At 44.1% G+C, this 19,243-nt stretch overlaps 1 protein-coding gene across 1 annotated transcript in view; it reads left to right on the top strand.

Moving 5' to 3' along the window:
* Positions 1 to 277: 277 nt before the first annotated feature.
* LOC115094335 (UPF0428 protein CXorf56 homolog) overlaps positions 278 to 19,243 on the top strand; it is a 38,709-nt gene continuing 19,743 nt past the window's right edge. The window contains exons 1-3 of the mRNA XM_029607282.1: positions 278 to 468; positions 10,874 to 10,991; positions 17,922 to 17,963. Coding sequence (XP_029463142.1) covers positions 345 to 468; positions 10,874 to 10,991; positions 17,922 to 17,963 — 284 coding nt within the window. The 5' untranslated portion in view covers positions 278 to 344. The remainder of the gene's footprint in view (positions 469 to 10,873; positions 10,992 to 17,921; positions 17,964 to 19,243) is intronic.

The following is a 19,243-nucleotide window of genomic DNA, read 5'->3' as shown; positions in this document are numbered from 1 at the left end:
GTATTCAGATACATGAATAATTTGGCCTGATAGACTTTCTGAATATGCAACTTCAGTATAGTTTTGCAATGAATCTGAGGTGAGCTAAAAGATTATGGAAGCTACCCCAGCTTGCACCAAAGAGATCAATCACAAGCAGCGGGCGGAAGCCTCCCACACTACTTTGGAATTTCCGCGCGCGCCGCTTCGAATTTATCTCACCCGACTCCGGCCGCTTCGTTGTTCCCGCGCTGACGTCAGAGCCACGCGTCCCGGGCAACCCTCGTGTCCGCGCTTTCGTCAGAGTCGTGCGTCCCGGTCAACCCTCGTGCCCGCGCTGATGTCAGAGCTGTGCGCCCGCCGTTATGCCGAAAGTGGTGTCTCGCTCGGTGGTCTGCTCGGACACCCGGGACCGCGAGGAATATGATGACGGCGAGAAGCCGCTGCACGTCTACTACTGCCTGTGCGGCCAGATGGTGTTGGTGCTCGGTAAGCCTGGCCAGGGGACGGGAGAAGCTGCAGGCCTGGGCCCCGGCCACCCGGAGCTTGTGTTCGGGTCAGGGCCCTCCGCGGTAGCCGGAGGAGACTTGGGGTTGTTTCAGGCAGGCTTTGACGAGTGGTAGGGGAGCTCTGGGAGGGCCTCTTAGCAGGAGAGTAGACTTCTGCGCCGTTCTTCTGTGAAAGAGTCCCTCGCAGGTTTGGATACTCCTCGGCTGGGGCAGGCTACTACAAAAATGCCAGTAGTAAACGCTGCTTCATCACAACAATGGGATGTTGCCAGTTAGCTGTGGAATTCTAGTAAATTGCTAGATAACCTTCAGGACCAAACAGATTTGGCGCAGAGCTTTCTCCCACTGAGAAGGTTGCACTTTTTTTTTTTTTTATAAGAACATAAAAACATAAGTTGCCTTACGGGGTCAGACTGAGAGTCCATCAAGCCCAATATCCTGCTTCGAAAAGTGGCCAATTTAGATTACAAGTACCTGCAAGATTCCAAATATTAAATATATCCCATGATACTAATGCTGCTAATAAGCAATGGCTATTCCCAAAGTCAACATGATTAATAGCAGTTTATGGACTTCTCCTCCATGAACTTGGCCAAACTTTTTCTTAAATCCAGCTATACTGACTGCCTCAACTACATCCTCAGCAAATGAATCCCAGAGCTTAATTGTGCGTTCAGTGAAAATAATTTTCTCTAGTTTGTTTTAACTTCATGGAGTGCTCTCTAGACCTTCTATTATCTGAAAGTGTAAATAACCAATTCACATTTACCCATTCTAGGTCTTTTATGATTGTATCGACCTCTATCAGCTCCCTTATGAGGATAGGCTAAAGAGATCAGGATTATCTTTTCTCAAAACTGAACAGCCCTAATCTCTCTAGCATTTCCTCATAGGGGTGCTGTTCCATTCCCTTTATCATTTTGATCTCCCTTCTCTGTACCTTCTCCATCACAACTATATATTTTTTGAGATGCGGCGACCAGAATTGCACACAGTATTCAAGGTGTGGTCTCACCATGGAGCGACACAGAGGCATTATGACAGTCTCCATTTTATTCACCATTCCCCACCTAATAAGTCCTAATGTTTGCTTTTTCTGACTGCCATGGCACACTGAGCCAGTGATTTCAATGTATGATCCACTATTATGCCTAGATCTTTTTCCTGGGTGGTAACTCCTAATATCAAACCTAACATCATGTAACTACAGCATGGGTTATATATATGCATCAGCTTGCACTTGTCCACATAGAATTTCATCTGCCATTTGGATACCCAATCTTACAGTCTTGCAAGGTCCTTCTGCAATTTATCAAAGTCTGCTTATGATTTAACTGAATAATTTTGTCATCTGCAAATTTTATCACTTAGCTCGTTGTACCCCTTTCCAGATCATTTATGCTGGGCTGCATAGAGAGAGGAATAACCAGTAAGAAAAAGGAGGTGATGATGCCCTTGTATGGATCCTTGGTGAGGCCTCACCTGGAGTAGTGCATTCAGTACTGGTGCCTGTATCTAAAAAAGGCAGTCCAAAGAAGAGTGACCAAATTGGTGAGGGGTCAGCTTTGGAAGACTTATGAGGAGAGGCTGAAGGATATGAATATGTATACGCTGGAAGATAGGAGGTGCAGGGGAGATTTGATACAGACCTTCAGATACCTGAAAGGTTTTAATGACGCACAAACTTCAAACCTTTTCCGTTGGAAATAAATCAATAGAAATAGAGGACATGAAATGAAATTCCAGGGAGGGCGACTCAGAACCAATGTCAGGAAATATTTCTTCATGGAGAGGGTGGTGAATGCTGGGAATGCCCTTCTGGAGGAGGTGGTGAAGATGAAAACAGTGAAGAAATTCAAAGGGGCATGGGATAAACACTGTGGATTCCTAAAGGCTAAAGGATGGAAATGAAGAAAGAGTGCATGGGGGTAACTTGCTGGTATGGCAGTTACTACCCTTAACAAATAACAGTATCAAGGCTTAATGCAACTCCATCATTGCTATATGCTTCAATGGCAGTGGGAAAAGGGGAATTGGATTCAGACAGCATCCAAGGAGGGCCTCAAATTTTACAGTTTGGGGAACAAATAAATATGGGGGTAACTTGCTGATGCGGCTTTTACTACTCTTAATCATTAAGCCTGATACTTTTGATACAGCTCCATCATTGCTCTCTGCTTCCACGGCAAGGGTTAGGGAAAATTGGATTCGGACAACATCCAAGGGCCCTGAATTTTATGGTCTAGGAAACTGATAAGCATGAGGGTAACCTACACAGTGCATCAGAAACTGGAATAAGCTTGCTGGGCAGACTGGGTGGATCATTTGGTCTTTTTTTGTCATCATTTCTATGTTTCTATTTATAAATATATTAAAAAGCACCAGTCCGAGTACATATCCATGAGGCACTCCACTGTTTACCTTTTTTCACTGTGAAAACAGACCATTTATTCCTAGTCTCTGTTTCCTGTTGCAATCCACAGGACATTGCTTCCTATCCTATGACTTTTTAGTTTTCCTAGAAGCCTCTCATGAGGAACTTTATCAAATGCTTTCTGAAAATCCATATACACTACCTCTACAGACTTACCTTTATCCACATGTTTATTAACCCCTTCAAAAAACTGTAGCAGATTTGTACATTAAGACTTCCCTTGACTAAATCAATAGGGATGTGAATCGGGTTTCGGACGATTGAAAATATCGGACGATATTTTCAAAATCGTCAGAAATCAGGGGCTCCCCCAAAACGATAGGAAAACCCCACGATATTGATCGTGGGGATTCTCTTATCGTTTTGGGGGAGGGTGGGAAAAACGGTACACAAAAATAACCCCTAAACCCACCCCGACCCCTTAGCTTCCCCCACCCTCCCGACCCCCCCCCCCCCCAAAAAAAACTTTTTACAGATACCTGGTGGTCCAGTGGGGGTCCCTGGAGCGATCTCCCGCTCCCGGGCCGTCGGCTGCCACTAATCAAAATGGCGCCGATGGCCCTTTGCTCTTACCATGTGACAGGGTATCCGTGCCATTGGCCGGACCCTGTCACATGGTAGGAGCACTGGATGGCTGGAGCCATTTTGTGCTCCTACCATGGAGCCAAGTTTAAGTATTTGGGGGTGAAAATAATAAAGGATTACTTCTAAATTAGCGCAGTTGAATTAAAATATTAAAATCGGATATGCACAAGTGAAGTAAGACAAATTTAACTTGGCTAGAGAGATTAACGGGGTGTTACATATCTAAATTACTTGTTCCAGGTGCTTCCGGTAGCTTTGGCCCTTGACGATCTGAAACTGATTCAGGGAAACTTTCTTGATTTTTATCTGGCAGCAGAAGAGTCATCACCTGTCTAGATTGGTTTTGTTTACACTTAAGGCAATGGGGTGGGGGTGGGGGGGTTAGGGGGTTTCACAGGTGGAAAAGTATTACAGGGTGATGCAGTTGAGGGCAAGCCTTAAATGGTTTATGGGAAGGACGTTGAAGCAATGGGTTTGCATTGGGCAACACTTCCAGAATTTCCCACTACAGGCATTGCTGTGGGCTAATCGGGGCTCCTATCTGAGGAAAGATCTGTGTAATCCATTTACCAGAAGAATATTGGAGGTGTGGGATACATTTAAAGAGAGTACTCACCATTGATGCTGATCAGATACAATGAGGGTTTTCCAACTGGGATAAAGATCGCCAACTTTTCAGAAATGAGAAAGGAACAAATTGGTCCACTGGGGTCAAATTCTTTCCTCACAGGGGTGAGTGTCTTTTGCAAATTTGAAGGAAAAATATAATTTGGGTAGGGCTGATTTTTGTGCCTATTTACAAATTCGCAATTGCATAGAAAGATGGGAACAAAATGGGAGAGGTTGAGTCACCCCCCGATGATGCTCTTCTTAAGCATGAAAAAGATTGAGTAAAGGAGCTATGTTCTGACAGTGAGGACATTTGGAATGACATTAGGTGGCAAGTGGTGCAAACTTCAGTGTCAACTCAACTGGCAGAAAATTTCTTTAAAATATATCCAAGATGGTATTATACCCCAGCTCGTTTGAATTTTATGTTTCCTGGAAAGATCCTTCGAGGGGGGGGGGGGGGGGTTTAGTGGTACAAAGGGATGGAATGGGGCAGGGGGAGCCTGGAAGAAGCAGAAGGCAGAGAGAAAAAGAAGGGAAGATCAGCGGGAGGATCTTTCCCTGAACCTGTTTGTCTGTATTTCAAAAGATGTATTGCCGTACTTATTCTCTCTCTCCTCTTCAGGCCTCAGTACATCGGCAGTCAAAGTGCATATCAGTGCCATTGCTGTTCCACACTTAAGTTTATGGAAAGCCAATCTCCATCTATCCTCTAGTTTTGAAGTTCATGAAGGGCTTGTGACAGGCAAAGCCTCTGGTTGTGAAACCATCTGTGTCATGGGATCTCAACATTGTCTTAGGACAACCAGTGAACCCCCTCCCACAAGCTGCTAGTCTGCTTCCTTGAAATTTTGCATGGAAGGTGGTTTTCCTAGTTGCTATCATTCCAGCTAGAAAAGTCAGCGTGTTACAATCATTGGTTTCATACTTCTGTACCTATAGCTTTTTTCACGATAGGGTGGTGCTCTACACTCATCCTTCATTTCTAAAGTGGTTTTCCATTTTCATTTGAATCAAGCTATTGCTTTGCCCATGCTCTTTCCAAGACCCTCCTTTTACTGTACTGTAAAAGGGCCTTGGCCTATTACCTGAGGAGACTCAACCACATCATTGGACTTCTCAGCTATTCATTTCCTGTGATCCTAACAGACTGGGCATGGCTGTTGCCAAAAGCCCTTTTACCTAACTGGCATAGCGGACTGTACTGCACGTTGATCTGCGCTGGCTGGCTTTTAAATCACTCTGTTGAGGCTCATCATTTTAGAGCCATAGCTACCATATTGGCTCACTTAAGAGCTGTTTCTATTGAAGACATCTGCAAAGGTGCAACTTGATTATCATTTCACACCTGTGTGCCCCACTATTTGCACAGTCTCTCAAGAAGTGACAGTAACTTTAGGCAAGCAGTTTATGCAGCCTTGTTCACCCAGTAGTCCATTTTCAATAGGAGGTCAGGGTTGTTTATACAGAAACTGCTCTACCATGCAACCCTCACCTTGGGACTTCTTACACATCATGGTTAATTCAGCCCTGCGTGTCGACTGAGAAAGCAAATTTGCTTACCATAAATGGATCTCTCTGTAGACAGCAGGATGAATTAGCCATGCTTAATACCTGCCCATCTCCCTGGAGAGTTAACTACCTAGCTTAAAGTAAGCTCTACAATCAACTGAGGGGCTCGTGATGCAGCGTGTGCATGCTCAGTAGTAAAATTTTACTGAGCTAGTGAGAGGGGTCTGTTTGGCCCCATCGAATGATGTCACTCCACATGTCATGGCTAATTCATCCAGCTGTCTATGGAGAACACCATTTTTTTGGTAAGGAAACTTGCTTTCCCTCCTGGTTTTACTTCTTATGTTTGTTGCATGTATTGTGATTTGTTATTTTGATATTTGTAATCTATTATAATCCTTTAAATTTTTATTTTCACGCAGATAAGCAGGCTGAATTAGCTATGCTGTCTGTCTGGGAATGCCCCCTGGCGGCTTGAGGCGGGAACTTCTCCTCGCAGTGGTAGAGCTTTGCTGCTGCGCAGTGCCTTCCCATGCGGTCAATGATCTCTTCTCGGGTTTCGCTTTTCCCACGCAGTAACAGGTGCGGGTTCATCTCGTCCTTCTTTTCCGCTTTCTTTTCACAATTGTGAACCCCCAACAGCGTTTTTCAGTGCTAACTTGGCTTCGAAAGCCCTGGGATTCAAATTTTGCCAATGTGGCCAGATCATGTCTATAACCGATAGACAATAACTACTGTTACCTATGTCTTGGGCACCCTGCTGGGACTCTGGAAGAATGTCGAGGAGGGCCGCGAAGATCGCCCGGCTTAAGGGAGGGAGAGAATATTGCATCGAGCTCGTATGCCCCGCAGCAGTCAGCCCAGTCTCCCCCAGAAAGAGATTCCAAAGGGGTCAAGCGTGCCTCCTCCCCGCAACCCTCCTCTAAAATGAAACATCCAGAGAGCAGAGGTAAGGCCGTAGAAGATCCTCACAAACGGCCCCAAAAAAGAGTTGGTTCCTGACACGGCCCGGGTGCATCGTCTGTGCCGCAGAGAAACCTGTAATGGCAGGGAGCGGGCACGCTGGCTCGATGCAGGAAGAAGAGCGGCATCTTGAGAATTTCAGTGTTATAACAAACAAAAATCAATTGAAAAATTACTTTTTTGCTGTTTTCTCCTTTGTTATAACAGTAATTTTTCCACCTTTTTTTTTTTTTGTTACAATATTGAAATTCCCAGGAAAAATAAAATAAAAACTGAAAACGAAAGTCACTATGTAACTTATACAATTCTTTTGAAAAAGGTATAGAAATATTTTGAATAAATGACTGACTCTATCAAATACTTTCTAAAAATCCAAATACTCCGGGATGGCCAACTCCAGTCCTTGAGAATCACAAAGTCCAGGTTTTCAGGATATCCACAATATCTCTCTCTCTCTCATGCATATATAGTGGATATCCTAAAAACCTGGTCTGTTTTATTTATTTAAATGTTTTATATGCCGTCATTCCTTGTGAGAATCACTAGTTCATAACGGTTTACAGGTAAAACATTCATAATTATGAGTATTAAAAGGTGGACAAACATTCATAATAAATGGAAGCGTTACAATAGACATATAACATGAAAACAGGTTCTCAAGTCCCAGTGTTGCCCACTCCTGAAATACACTGTATCAATTGGCTCACCTTTGTCAAGAATTCTAATAGGTTAGAAAGCCACAATCTCCCTTTTCTAAATCCATGCTAATTCCTTGAATGAATTTAAGACTTTTTCAATTAATTCTTATCCTGTATGCAAAACATAGAAATAAAGCAAGAAGATAAAACCCTTTACTAATTTAGTAATACACTCAACTAAACTGTAAAAATGTATTCAAAACCAGATGCGGATGGATGGGGAAGCCCATTAAAAAAATCATTACTTGCCTAGGTGCCTAAGAACCAGATGGTCTTCCTTGGGGAGCAAATTGCACAGAAGAGAGGTGCCAGTCCTGAAAAGGCTCTCTGCTGGGTGGAAACTAATCTAATCTCTCTCAGGGAAGGTACATACAAAACCCCTCCTGCACTGAGCATAAATATAGTAGCTCCTTCAGTTTCAGTTCAGAGGCGGGAATAGTTGAGGCTTTCCCCCACACATAATGCACCAGAGAGATTTGCAAGTCCTGCCTCCATTGTATGCAAATCTATCTCTTGAATATTCATTGTGGATAGCCTGAAAGCCAGGCCTGTTTGTGGCTCTCGAGGATTGGAGTTGGCCACCCCTGGCTTAGTGCTTAGAGCAGTGGACTGAGAACTAAGGACAGCAGAGAAATCCTCCTGGTCATTTTTGCTTTTCTTATTGACGGATGTTTCTTATGACCTTGGCAAGTCACTTTGCCTTCCATTTCCGTGGCACCCACTTGGAGTGTAAGCTCTCTCTGAAGCTATGACCTACCTATTGTACCTGAATTGTAATTCTTCTTGAGCACAGGTTTGGAAAGGCGAGTGGTAAAATCCAAGAATTCCTTTTTTTTGGATGCAAATGTCATGAGGAAGCTTCCTAATTTTTGCTATATTTGTTTGTGTAATCTTTCAGTGCCAATAAGCATTACCTTATCAAGCAAGGCAGAAATCTTCCTGAACATTATTAAGCAGGCTCTGCTTTCTGCAAGGAGCTTCAGTCATAAAATAATCTTAAATTAAAACTGAAGAACTGGATTTGGAAGAAGGTGGTGTTTCTCTCTTCTTTTTATATCCTTGTCAAACTAATTAAGAGGCTATTCAGATAACTAGCTTCAAACTGGAATTGATTCAATTATAACAGACTGAATTGGAGCATTAACTTGATTGTTTCAATTAGCAGGCATGATTCTGATGTGCCAAGAAACTCCACCTTTTAAAGGGCGGTCTATTTCAACCAGTTCAGACGCCAGAAGCTTATTTATAAGTTGCTGTTGTACAACTGACTGCTTATATAATATGCTGAAAATTGTTTTTCTGAGGTCATCAATTAATTTTTCTCATGCTTTTCTAACAAGTGTTCAAATTATGTTACCTCAGAGTATTAGATTTTATGATAGGAAGAGAGACCAAGAATAGTAGGGTTATAAGGAAAAATGGGGGAGGGGTAAGCGAGGGTGTTTAGTCCCCTCATTTGTTATGCTGAAGAACCCCCAGGCCCTCGTGTTTCCCCTGCGGGTTGTGGGGAATTCCTAGTAATTCCTTAAGAGGGAGATGTAGAAATGTGAGTCTAAACCCTTGTGTGCAGGGCCTGGCCAGCTCTGTTTCACTGGGCAGAAGGACATTGATGGACAGAACATACAGGTATAAAAAATGAATAGAACATATGGGAAACTGAGCAAGCCTGGAGGAAAATGTGGCTTGAGCTAGCAGTCAGAGTGTCCCCGGTTTACACAGCGGGGGCTAGGATTTGTATTCTGTGCCCGCAGGAAAGAGGGGGGGATATCTAAATATAAACTGTTTTTTCCAAATAACAGTGGAAACTAAAGATGAAAGAAAAGGATGTGCTTAGCAATAAAGCTGAATTGCGGGGAGTAAAACAGAGGCAGCGAGGAGACAGTATACCAGTTAGCCAGTCACGTGCACAGATAGTATATAGGATGGGAGGATTCATACAGAAACTTGTAGAACTGGTTCCAGGCACCTAGGGGCCGATGCAATACTTTGGTGCAGAAAGCGGGCACTGAACAGTCAGTGCCCAGTTTCTTAACGCACCCCCTGGGGGCGCCATGCAATATTTAAATTAGGGGGTTGCGTTAGCAAGCAGGCGCTAGGGTCGCTTGCTAAGGAGAGCCTGAGTGCGTCGGCCCTCTGCTGGTTAGGAAAACAGACACCGAGTTTATCAGCGGATGTTTTTCAATTGCGCCTCCGTTTCCTGCACCCGACTGCCAGTGCTTTTTTTTTTTTGGGTTAAAATTTGTTTACTTTTTCCTCCTACTTAATATTGCAATGATATTAAGTAGGAGGCAGAACAGAAAAGCATTTTTTTCTGCTTTTCTGTACTGGTTTAAGGAGCGCTCAGCAATGAACGCCTGCTCCAGGCAGGCGTTAGTTTCCGATCGCTAAATGTGCGTCCTAGACTTTGTCTTTGGCTGTGGGCTGAAGGTTGCTACAAATGACCCGGCTTTCATTTCCATCTAAAAGTGAGTTAGTCTAGGGTTAGCCAATGCCTGGAGTACCAGATAAAGGGGACTGAGCCCAAGAAGGTTCTCTTCCTAATGGTGATAAGTCGCATTGCTTTTGGAGCCGGCATCGCTAGGTGAGCTTGAGGCAGTGAGCTCAGGGAGTGGGGGCGCGTGTGCATAGGGTGAAAGCCAAGACTGGCAGGTTGGTGTGAGTGCCAGTCACATGCCCAGGTGACCCTGCTTCTGATAGGACAGCGTTTGAGGGAAAGAGGAGACCGATTGAGATCGAGAGCCAGCTGGCCCCCACAGAGCTTATAGCTGCTGTTTGCTAGCTGCCTTGACAGTGTTTCCAGCTGACTTTTATAAGTTATTGCGCAGCAGCTGACAGAGCAGTATTGATTATTAATTAAGCTTTCATCAGCTGAATCTGTTGGGAGCATGTTGTGCTGCTTGGGTGATATCACGGTCACTCCCTTCATTTATTTTAAAATGCTCCTTTGTCAACGTTGCAATCCACCTAGAACGACTTATGTTCGGTAGGCAGGATGTACAAATCATTTAAAATAAAATAAATGTAGCGCCTGTTCTTCAGGCTCACAAAGGCTGAATGTAGACTACAGGTGGCTAGGAGTTTGTTCTTCTTGATTTTGCTTTATGCTTAATGGGGCACAGTAGCAGTTTTGTTTTGTTTTTAACTAGAATGGGTATGCTGAGGGATGTTCAGGTAACTGAACCACTTCATAGTTCGCTGTGAGCTTATTGTTGCACATTGGTGTATAAAAATGAAAAAAAGAAACCCAGTCCCTAGCTCTCCTGCATGTGCTGCGATCCCCTATAAGACATACATCTGTTGGGCATCACAGGAACTTGACTGGATTGTGGCTTTTTAAGACCGGAGCTGCCACTCCTCTGATATTGAGACTTGGAGTCCAGGTACATCAATTGAAAAATGTCTGAAATGTCGAGTTGATTTTAATCCACCAACGCCTGGCGCTTTTGGTAGATGATAGGGTGTCAACAGAGCGCCTGATGTCTTCAGTGTCCCTCTAGCAGTGACTTCTGCTGGCAGGAGATGATGGCATTAGGCATAAGTCATATTCCTGAATCTGGTATCCTTTGCGGTTCTCCTTCCTGCAGACTGCCAGCTGGAAAAGCTCCCCATGAGGCCGCGGGATCGAGCACGGGTCATCGATGCAGCCAAACACGCGCACAAATTCTGCAACACAGAGGAGGAAGAGACTGTCTTTTTGCGAAGGTGAGACTGCCAGCTACTCCCTTCCCCTTTGCATGCTGGTGGCTGAAGGCTTTCTCTAAATGTGACCTGTTCTAAATGTTATGTTTGGCGATATTTCATGAGCCAGTGACACAATGTGCCACATGAGAGGGACTTAAGTTAAAAAGATAACTGAATTTAGGGAACTAATGTCTGTGACTTGTGTGCTTCTGTCACCTACAGTACTGGTCAAAGGGAGACCACAAAGCAGAAGAATAGAAATATACTCTGGATTAGGTCTCCCTGATGTCATACTTTTATGATTTACTTATGTGACCAAAAGAAATGAAGGCCAACAAAATGAAGATAGTCCCTGATTCCTCCCCTGTGAAATGAAGACTATGGTTTATTTGATGACATATAATGCAAACTTCACAGCACCACCCTAACTTATCTGCCCAGTTTGGAGTTGGGGTGTCAGCAAGCCAATCACCTGAGACCTCGCTGGGTTCCTGCTGGACTTCTCTCAATCATTCACCCATTAATTTTTTTTTAATGGTTTTCTCTTTGTAGGTAAATTTATTATATAGAAATGTCACCGTCTTGTCTATAAAATAAGTCGTCATAATGTGTGAGCAAGAACAGCAACAACCTGTCTGGAAAAACCATATAGTTTTTTAGGCCAGTACTGCTTCAGGGGTCAGTTAAAGTAATTCTTGGCTTTGAGAAGGTGTTCAGTCAGAACGCCAACTGACCCCTGAAGCAGTACTGGCCTACAAAACAGCTTGATGGGTTGATGGTATGGTTTTCCCAGATGGGAGGTTGCTGTGCTGTTGCTCACACATTATAAAGATTTTTATTTTATAAACGAGAAGGTGACTTTTTAAATATATTTTACCTGCAAAGAAGAAAACAAACGAATGGGTGAATGATTGAGAAGTCCAGTGGGGACCCAGTAAGGTCTTGCGTGATTGGCTTGCTGACAGCCCTACTCGAAACCATATATATATTAGTTAGGCTGGTGTTGTGATGTTTGTATCTGGTTGCTTTGTTTGCCTAATTTGTTGGTTGTTTTGAGCCCCTGCATTATCACGTTCCTTTATTATTTGAGTTATTGGATGACATAACAGCTGGACAGACCTTTTTTTTTCTTCCAAAGATGTACATCGCTGTATTTATTACTTGAGGAGAGAGGGAGGAAGAAAAATGACTGAGGCTGATTTTGTTGCAATATTAACACTGATACAGTTGTCAGACGCTTTGTAAACTAAAATCTTTAACAAAAAGGATTCTTTGAAATAGAAAAATCCTTCCACAATGCACTGCAGTGAGCTGGAGGAGACCTGCAGACACATTAGCCTGGAGGGGTGTGCACTGCAGGCCGGAGTTGTTCTGTTGCAGGAATTGGGTATAAGGCTGACAGCCTGGAAATAAATGACTGTAGTGCCCGCTCAGAGTCAAAATAGGCAAAAGAAGCTGAAAAATACTGTGATATTGTGCAAGATACTTCTTTGCTGCTGCTAGTGACAGGGTTGACTGCTTTTGTCAGCTCAGAAATCAAGATTAATAGATAAAAACAAGAAGATATATATCGGGCGATACCTTTTTATTAGAGTAATTCAAGACATTTTTGACCAGCTTTTGGGAACTAAATTTTTTCTTCAGATCAGAATTCAAATGAGCAAAAGATGACATTTTACTTGATTTGTCGGCTCAAATGTTTTTGTGAGACTGCCACACTAGGAGGGATCTGGTCAGTAAAGCAGCCTGGATACACCCTGTTGCTGTAGTACTAAGCAGTTCTGAATAAGTGGGATGTTTTTTCTTTCACTTGGATGCCTCCTAAATGGGCTTCAGCTGGACTCATTTTGGCCAGCCAGTAGGGAAGGCAGGCACCACACCTGAGCTCTGTCAGTCATGGCTGTCGTTGGCTGTGTGTGCCATTAACCTATCATCTCCCACTGTGCATTACCTTTTTTTCTCCACCTACAAGGTGGCTGCACACTCAGCCCTTGTACCTATGAAGTACTTTGGGAGCTCAGCTGAGTGAAAGATCTGGAAATTGTTGCTGTCATTCGTTAATCCCAGAAGAGAGAGTGTGCATCATGTCACTCAGTCCTGGTTTTATTTATGGTGATCAGCGCAGCAGGCCTCTCCACGTCTTTCAGCAAGAAGCCAGAGTCAGAAACATAGCTAACCTGTGTATTTAAAGACACATCAGTCCCTGGCTCACTTTTGTTTCCAGAACTAATTCCTCAGGATGAGCAGCTGTCTAGCTGCATTAAGTCTTTAGATGGTTGTCGAGGAGGACGAGCTATATCTGCATAAAATTACAGCACACACTTTTTTTTTTTTCTTCACCTGTCTCCTCTTCCAATAAATATTCATTTAGATTACTTTGTACATTGAGCAAAACTGAATCTTATTTTATGCTTTGCCATTATAGTACTTCAAGAGTCTGAGTGCAGCCACCTTTAGGGTATATGTCCATGCACACTACCTGACACAATGATGGGATTGTCCAGCTACAATGATCAAGTGGGAGACAGAGGCAAAGGAGCATGTTCAAGGATACATGGAGACATTCGGTGGTAGAGAGTTGATCCAGAAGTCTAGACCCTTTGAGGCTAATCTCTCTCTGGTCTAACTACCCTGTCTCCATTCTGCTAATAAAGCTATGAATATATCACTGTGAAACTGGAAAATCTGAGTTAATCTGGCTGCTGTTCGGTTCCCAGTTTTTTAGTTGTGATCACGTTCCCAACCTTGCAGTTACCGCTTCATGATGAGGCATGTTGAAAGCATGGCCTTGCTGTCCCTGCTCGTAGCCTCACACGACTATGTGTGTTGGCTGTGTGCTTGGTGATGTAAGGAAAAGACAGCATTACTTTCCCAGTCATTGTTGGGGTATGGATGTGATCTAGCTATGACCTTGGGTTGCCTACAGCAGGAGCATACATAGAGGCCAAGTGTCTGCCACAAAGTGATTTCTCATGGAAGTATGGTGTGCTTTAAGACAGCAGAACTAGCTAAAAGTAAGACTTCAGCTGGCAGGTTAGTTCAAACAGTCACTAAGTCTCTTCTAATTTGTAAATAATTGTGATGAGATCAGTGTGTGCAAGTTCTTGAAAGCATCCATCTGCTTAACCATTCCCACCACTCTGAATGTAAGAATATCAGGGTGGTGGTGTTCTGCTTCTCATCAGAACCCAGTCAGGAATCACAGTGACATGGTAAATAACATCGGCTAAATATCAAATTGGCCCTGCCGGTCTGCCCAGTTGAGATTCATCCAGTTTGGATAGATGAGCATATGCATTCCCATTTTCAATAAATTCTCATATTCAATTCATTCCCACCCCCATCTTGGTTTTTACTTGAACTTTCAACCCTTTACCCACTACTGCCCTCAATATCTGTCCCAATCTGTTGTGCTGGTATCCATCACCATTTTTGGTGGGCTATTTCAGCCCTTATCATCTTCAGCTGTGATTCTTATGTAGTCAATCACATTGATCCATGCAAAGCACGAATACAGCTTTGACAGCTGAGGAGCGGGCCTTCATCATGCCCCCATGAAGGTCACATGGATTCACTTAAAGCAGGAATAAAGCATGGAGAGCTGAAGAGTGGATCTTTATCAGAGCCCCATGCAGATATCACACTGATCCATATAAAGCATGATTTCCTAGTGTGTAGACAGATGGACTCAGGACCAGTGGGTTTATGCTCCCCTGCCAGCAGATGGAGACAGAGCAAGTTGACGTCACAGTATACATAACCCTGTAGTGACTCCAGCCTGCCAGTATTCTCCGTCTCCAGCAGATGGTGGACGTGCATCTCCCTAAGGGAATTCCATTGAGCTTTTTGAAGGAAGAAATTTGAAATTCTAATAAATTCAGGAAAAGAAATCCCCGCTCTCCTGCAGTGATACCTAAAGGTCTCTCCCCCAATTGAGAATTCCTGAGGCGATTTCCGTGGTCCCTCAGAGGTGTGCCTTGGTCTGGTAGCTTGGATTCCCGGTGTGGACTTAGCTGCTAGTTCAGCTGAAAGGCAGCGTGCAGGAGGCTGAGTGCAGCGGCGACGGCAGATGCCCTCTCCCGCAGCCAAAGACCATCTCTGTACTCAGCTGGTAAGCGCTGAGCTCAGGTAAGGTTTAAAAAAAAAAAAAAAAAAAGCAAGTTTTACCTGAATCAGAGAGAGAGGGATTTCAAGACTTCCTCCAGTCTCTGTTCTCTGTGCGCCATGCCGACATTCGTTCCCGCTCCCGTTGGGATTGGGAAACTGGGCAGCTTGGCGGGTTGAACAGCCCCTGGTGTGCTAGGCCCCGGACTTACATTTTCGCTCGCTCTTGTGTGTGTTCTGCTGCCCTCTATAGGCAGTCAGTGTGTGCAGTGTGTTGGCTTTGCGCACGCATTGTATGCTCTGTTTTTGGGCGTGCCTTTTATGCGCACAAACTTCTTTATGCGCTTAACTTGGCGCACGGGTTGTGCCTGCGCCTTGCCGCACTTTCTTCTAGTTGCATATTTTTTGGCCACATTTTCATTTTTGAGCGCAAGCTATTATGACGCCCGTTTACCGCAGCGATTGCACCGGTAAGCAAGAAGCGTAAGTGTCTTCCCATGTGTGTTGCCTATCATGTTAGGGCTTCTCAGCCTGGCCTGTCTTCTAACCTGTGTCAGTGCTGCTCAGATTCTCAGGGAAAGTCGTCTTCCTCGGATTTTGCTAAGCCACTTTTTCCCATTCTGATTATGTGTGGGTTACGGCCTTGACTGGGGGATGCCAGATCTTGGTTCTCCCTTGACTGGCTCCTCCACTGGTGAGGGCAGTTCTGTGGGACCAGCTGCAGTTCCTTCTGGGCTTGGTCTGGACCTGGCTGCTTTTTCTTGGGTGGAATGTTTTCAAGGCTTACAAGCCTTTCTTCAGGCGCAGTCCTTAAAGCGTGGTCATTCCTCTGCAATGATTGCCACTTTACTTTGCGCTCGCAAGTTCTCCACCTCCTTGGCTTGTGTGCAAGTTTGGAGACTGTTTGAGGCCTGGTGTGAGGAGCAGGGTGTTCTTCCTCGTTCAGTTGATCCCTCTCATTCTGGAGTTTTAGCAGGATGGATTGAATAAAGGCTTGGCCCTTAATTCCTAGAAGGTGCAGGTTGCGGCTCTTGCCTGTTTCAGAGGCCTGGTGAATGGTGTTTCCTTGTCATCTCACCCTGATGTGGTCCATTTTTTGAAGGGAGTGAAGCACCTCAGGCCTTCCTTGAAGTTACTGCTTCCATTGTGGAGTCTTAATTTGCTGCTGGACATTTTGGCGGGCCCTACGTTCTGACCCCTGCGTAGCCTTTCCTTATGGTTATAGACTTTGAAGACAGTGTTCCTGCTGGCTATATGTTCTGCGCATTGGATTTCTGAGCTGCAGGCCTTATCTTGCTGGGAGCCATTCTTCGGGTGACTCCAGGTGCATTACAGCTGCATACTGTTTTATCCTTCTTGCCAGGGGTAGTCTTGGACTTTCATTTGAATCAGTCCATCTCCTTGCCATCCCTGGATAAGGTCAGGGATGCAGAGGGAGTTTCGCCTTTTGCGCTCCTTGGATGTTAAGCGTCTTGTCATGGTATCTGCAGGTCGCTGAGTCTTTTTGAAAGACGGATCACCTGTTTGTTCTCCATGCGGGAGTAAGCAAGGCACTCCGGCCTCGCAGGCTACCATAGCTCGTTGGATTAAGGAGGTGGTCACGGCCACGTATGTGGATGCTGGAAAGTCATTGCCTACTCAGGTTAGGGCTCATTCCACTAGGGCTCAGGCAGTGTCATGGGCGGAGGTCAGTCTGTGATCTCCTGTTGACATCTGCCGAGCTGCAACGTGGTCCTCCTTACACACACTTTCCAGGTTTTATTGTCTGAACGTGCAGGCCCAGGAGGATGCAGCCTTTTCACATGCAGTATTGACTGGACCATAGGCAGCGTCCCACCCTATTGGGGAGTAGTTTTGGTACATCCCACTGGTCCTGAGGTCCATCTGTCTACACGCTAGGAAATGGAGAAATTACTTACCTGATAATTTCATTTTCCTTAGTGTAAACGGATGGTTCTCAGCTTCCCGTCCTTGGCTGCCCGCATGGGTGTGTCAGTAGTCCGCCTGTGGGGCCCTGGGTCCCAAGGGATTACTGGAAATGTTCATCCAGTCCCTAGCTTGGGGTACCTAGAATCTTATTTGAGTTCAGTGTTTATGGTTGGTTGAGTACAGTTCTGGTTACCTGTTTTTAATCATGTTTTTAATCAAGTTTTTTGCTAGTCTGTCCACAGTTGCTTTGGCAGGCTGGGGTCAATGCAGGGTTATATAATACTGTGACATCAGCTTGCTCCATCTCCATCTGCTGGCAAGGAGCATAAACCTACTGGTCCTGAGTCTATCTGTCTATACTAAGGAAATCAAAACGATTGTAATTTCTCCAGTAGAGCTTAGATAGCTGAAGAGTAGGCCTTCATCATGGCCCCACACACAGGTCATATGGATTCACGTAAAGCATGAAATCAGCCAGACAGCAGAAAAAGTGGATTCAGGGAAAGAGACTTTCAAAATTTAGTTGCTAGACCTTAAGATACACACCTTTTATTTTAAAAATGTTACAATATAGGAAAAAATAGGCAAAAGAAAAGATGTAATGAGGCTAAATTGAAGCAAGAATAGTGAGCAATGAATTAGAATCCTCTCTCCAGCTCTGCTCTTGCCACTTTACAGGACCGTGGCAGGGCCGTAGCAGATGTTCTCACAGGATGTTTGAAAGCGAGCTCTCCTTGCCATCCTAGGATATCATTTTTTCACAGGGTACCTTGACCTCCCCCCCCCCCCCCCCCCCCCCCCCCCCCTCTCCCTCCATGCACATAGAATGGATTGAGTAAATATAGTGATCTGAGAGTGATTACTGCTGTTTGCTTTTTTTTTTTTTTTTAATTTCCTCAGTCCTCTCTTCTTTTCCAGACCTGAAGGCATTGAGCGACAGTACAGGAAGAAGTGTGGCAAGTAAGTGTCTGGAGTCGGGAGGGAGGAAAAGGGATTTCCAACCAGAGGATCACTGCTGTGTCTCTGTCAACACTGTTACTGCACAAGGACTCTTGATCAGGGTGGTGGGTTGGCAGTTATTTTTCAAAAACATAACTGAGGGAACTTGCTTTAAAATCTTATTCCATATTGATGCACATCTAGTTTAGAGACACAGTCCTACTAAATATCCTTTTTTACTGATTCTTCATTTGTCCCCTCTCCGAGGCTAGGGAGCTCATGCCAGAAATTTCTAAGTTGCACCAAAACTTGACTGTTTTAAGAGAGACTAATGCCTATGCAGACTGTTCTGATGGTCCCTCCTGATAAGAATTGCTTTTCTTTATCATTTGTTATCCCTCTGGCAGTGTGTCAGTCTCCCTACTCACAAGGTTTGCTTGTGCATTGACTTTAGTTTTTTCTTCTAAGAATATTCTACTGCTTGATAATTCTATTTCCTCGCTAGCATTCCTTGGACAGACCATGCTTAATCTTTTTTCATCTCAGTTGGAATCTACCAGGCCTACCACCCAACATATAGTTTCTGTTCAATTTACAGACCTTAAAAATATGCATTTAGATTTGCTTGCCGCAGAATTAGATACCTTTCCTGATGACTTTGATGCTCTTCTTCTTTCAGTCAAACAGAAATTTGGAACAGTGTTCTCAAGAAAGCAATCGATGTGGCAATTCCACTCCCTCAGCGGAAGATTTATCATTGTTCTTTCCAGCTATGGTTTCACTCAGGCCTTCAGTTCTTAAGGACAAAACTGCCATTTTGATCAAATATGGCATAAGAACAAATTCTCAGTAAACAAAAAACGAACTGGGTGTAAGCCAGTAAACACTACCATCTGAGATCTTTCTGCCAAAGAGAAATTTGTTTCCAGTAAGATCAGGTTTGCTGGAAATCATTTTAAAACAGTGGCCCAACTATCAAATCAACTTCTTTTTATTTTATCTTTATTTAAAATGTACGAATTGCTTACGCATAAGCGGCCAAGTGATATACAAATGAAACAATTGTGACATCCAAAATGTAGCATCAAAACTTCTAAAACATAAAAATGACACACATTCTGCAGTTCTTGCTATATCGAACGGCTACCCACGTTCGTCTCTTTTTTTTTCTCTAATATAGTTGTTTCCATTTGCAAATCTTTTCCAATATTGCATCCTTCTAACGAGCCCTCCCTAACCTCATCTGTAGCTTCCTGCAGGCCTGCACAATAGTCTTTTTTTTTAATTTAACATCTGCTGGG

The sequence above is a fragment of the Rhinatrema bivittatum genome, chromosome 6 (assembly GCF_901001135.1).
Source record: "Rhinatrema bivittatum chromosome 6, aRhiBiv1.1, whole genome shotgun sequence".
NCBI lineage: Eukaryota > Metazoa > Chordata > Amphibia > Gymnophiona > Rhinatrematidae > Rhinatrema > Rhinatrema bivittatum.
The sequence above is the reverse complement of the archived record's forward strand: the minus strand, read 5'-3'. Positions and strand labels throughout refer to the sequence as shown.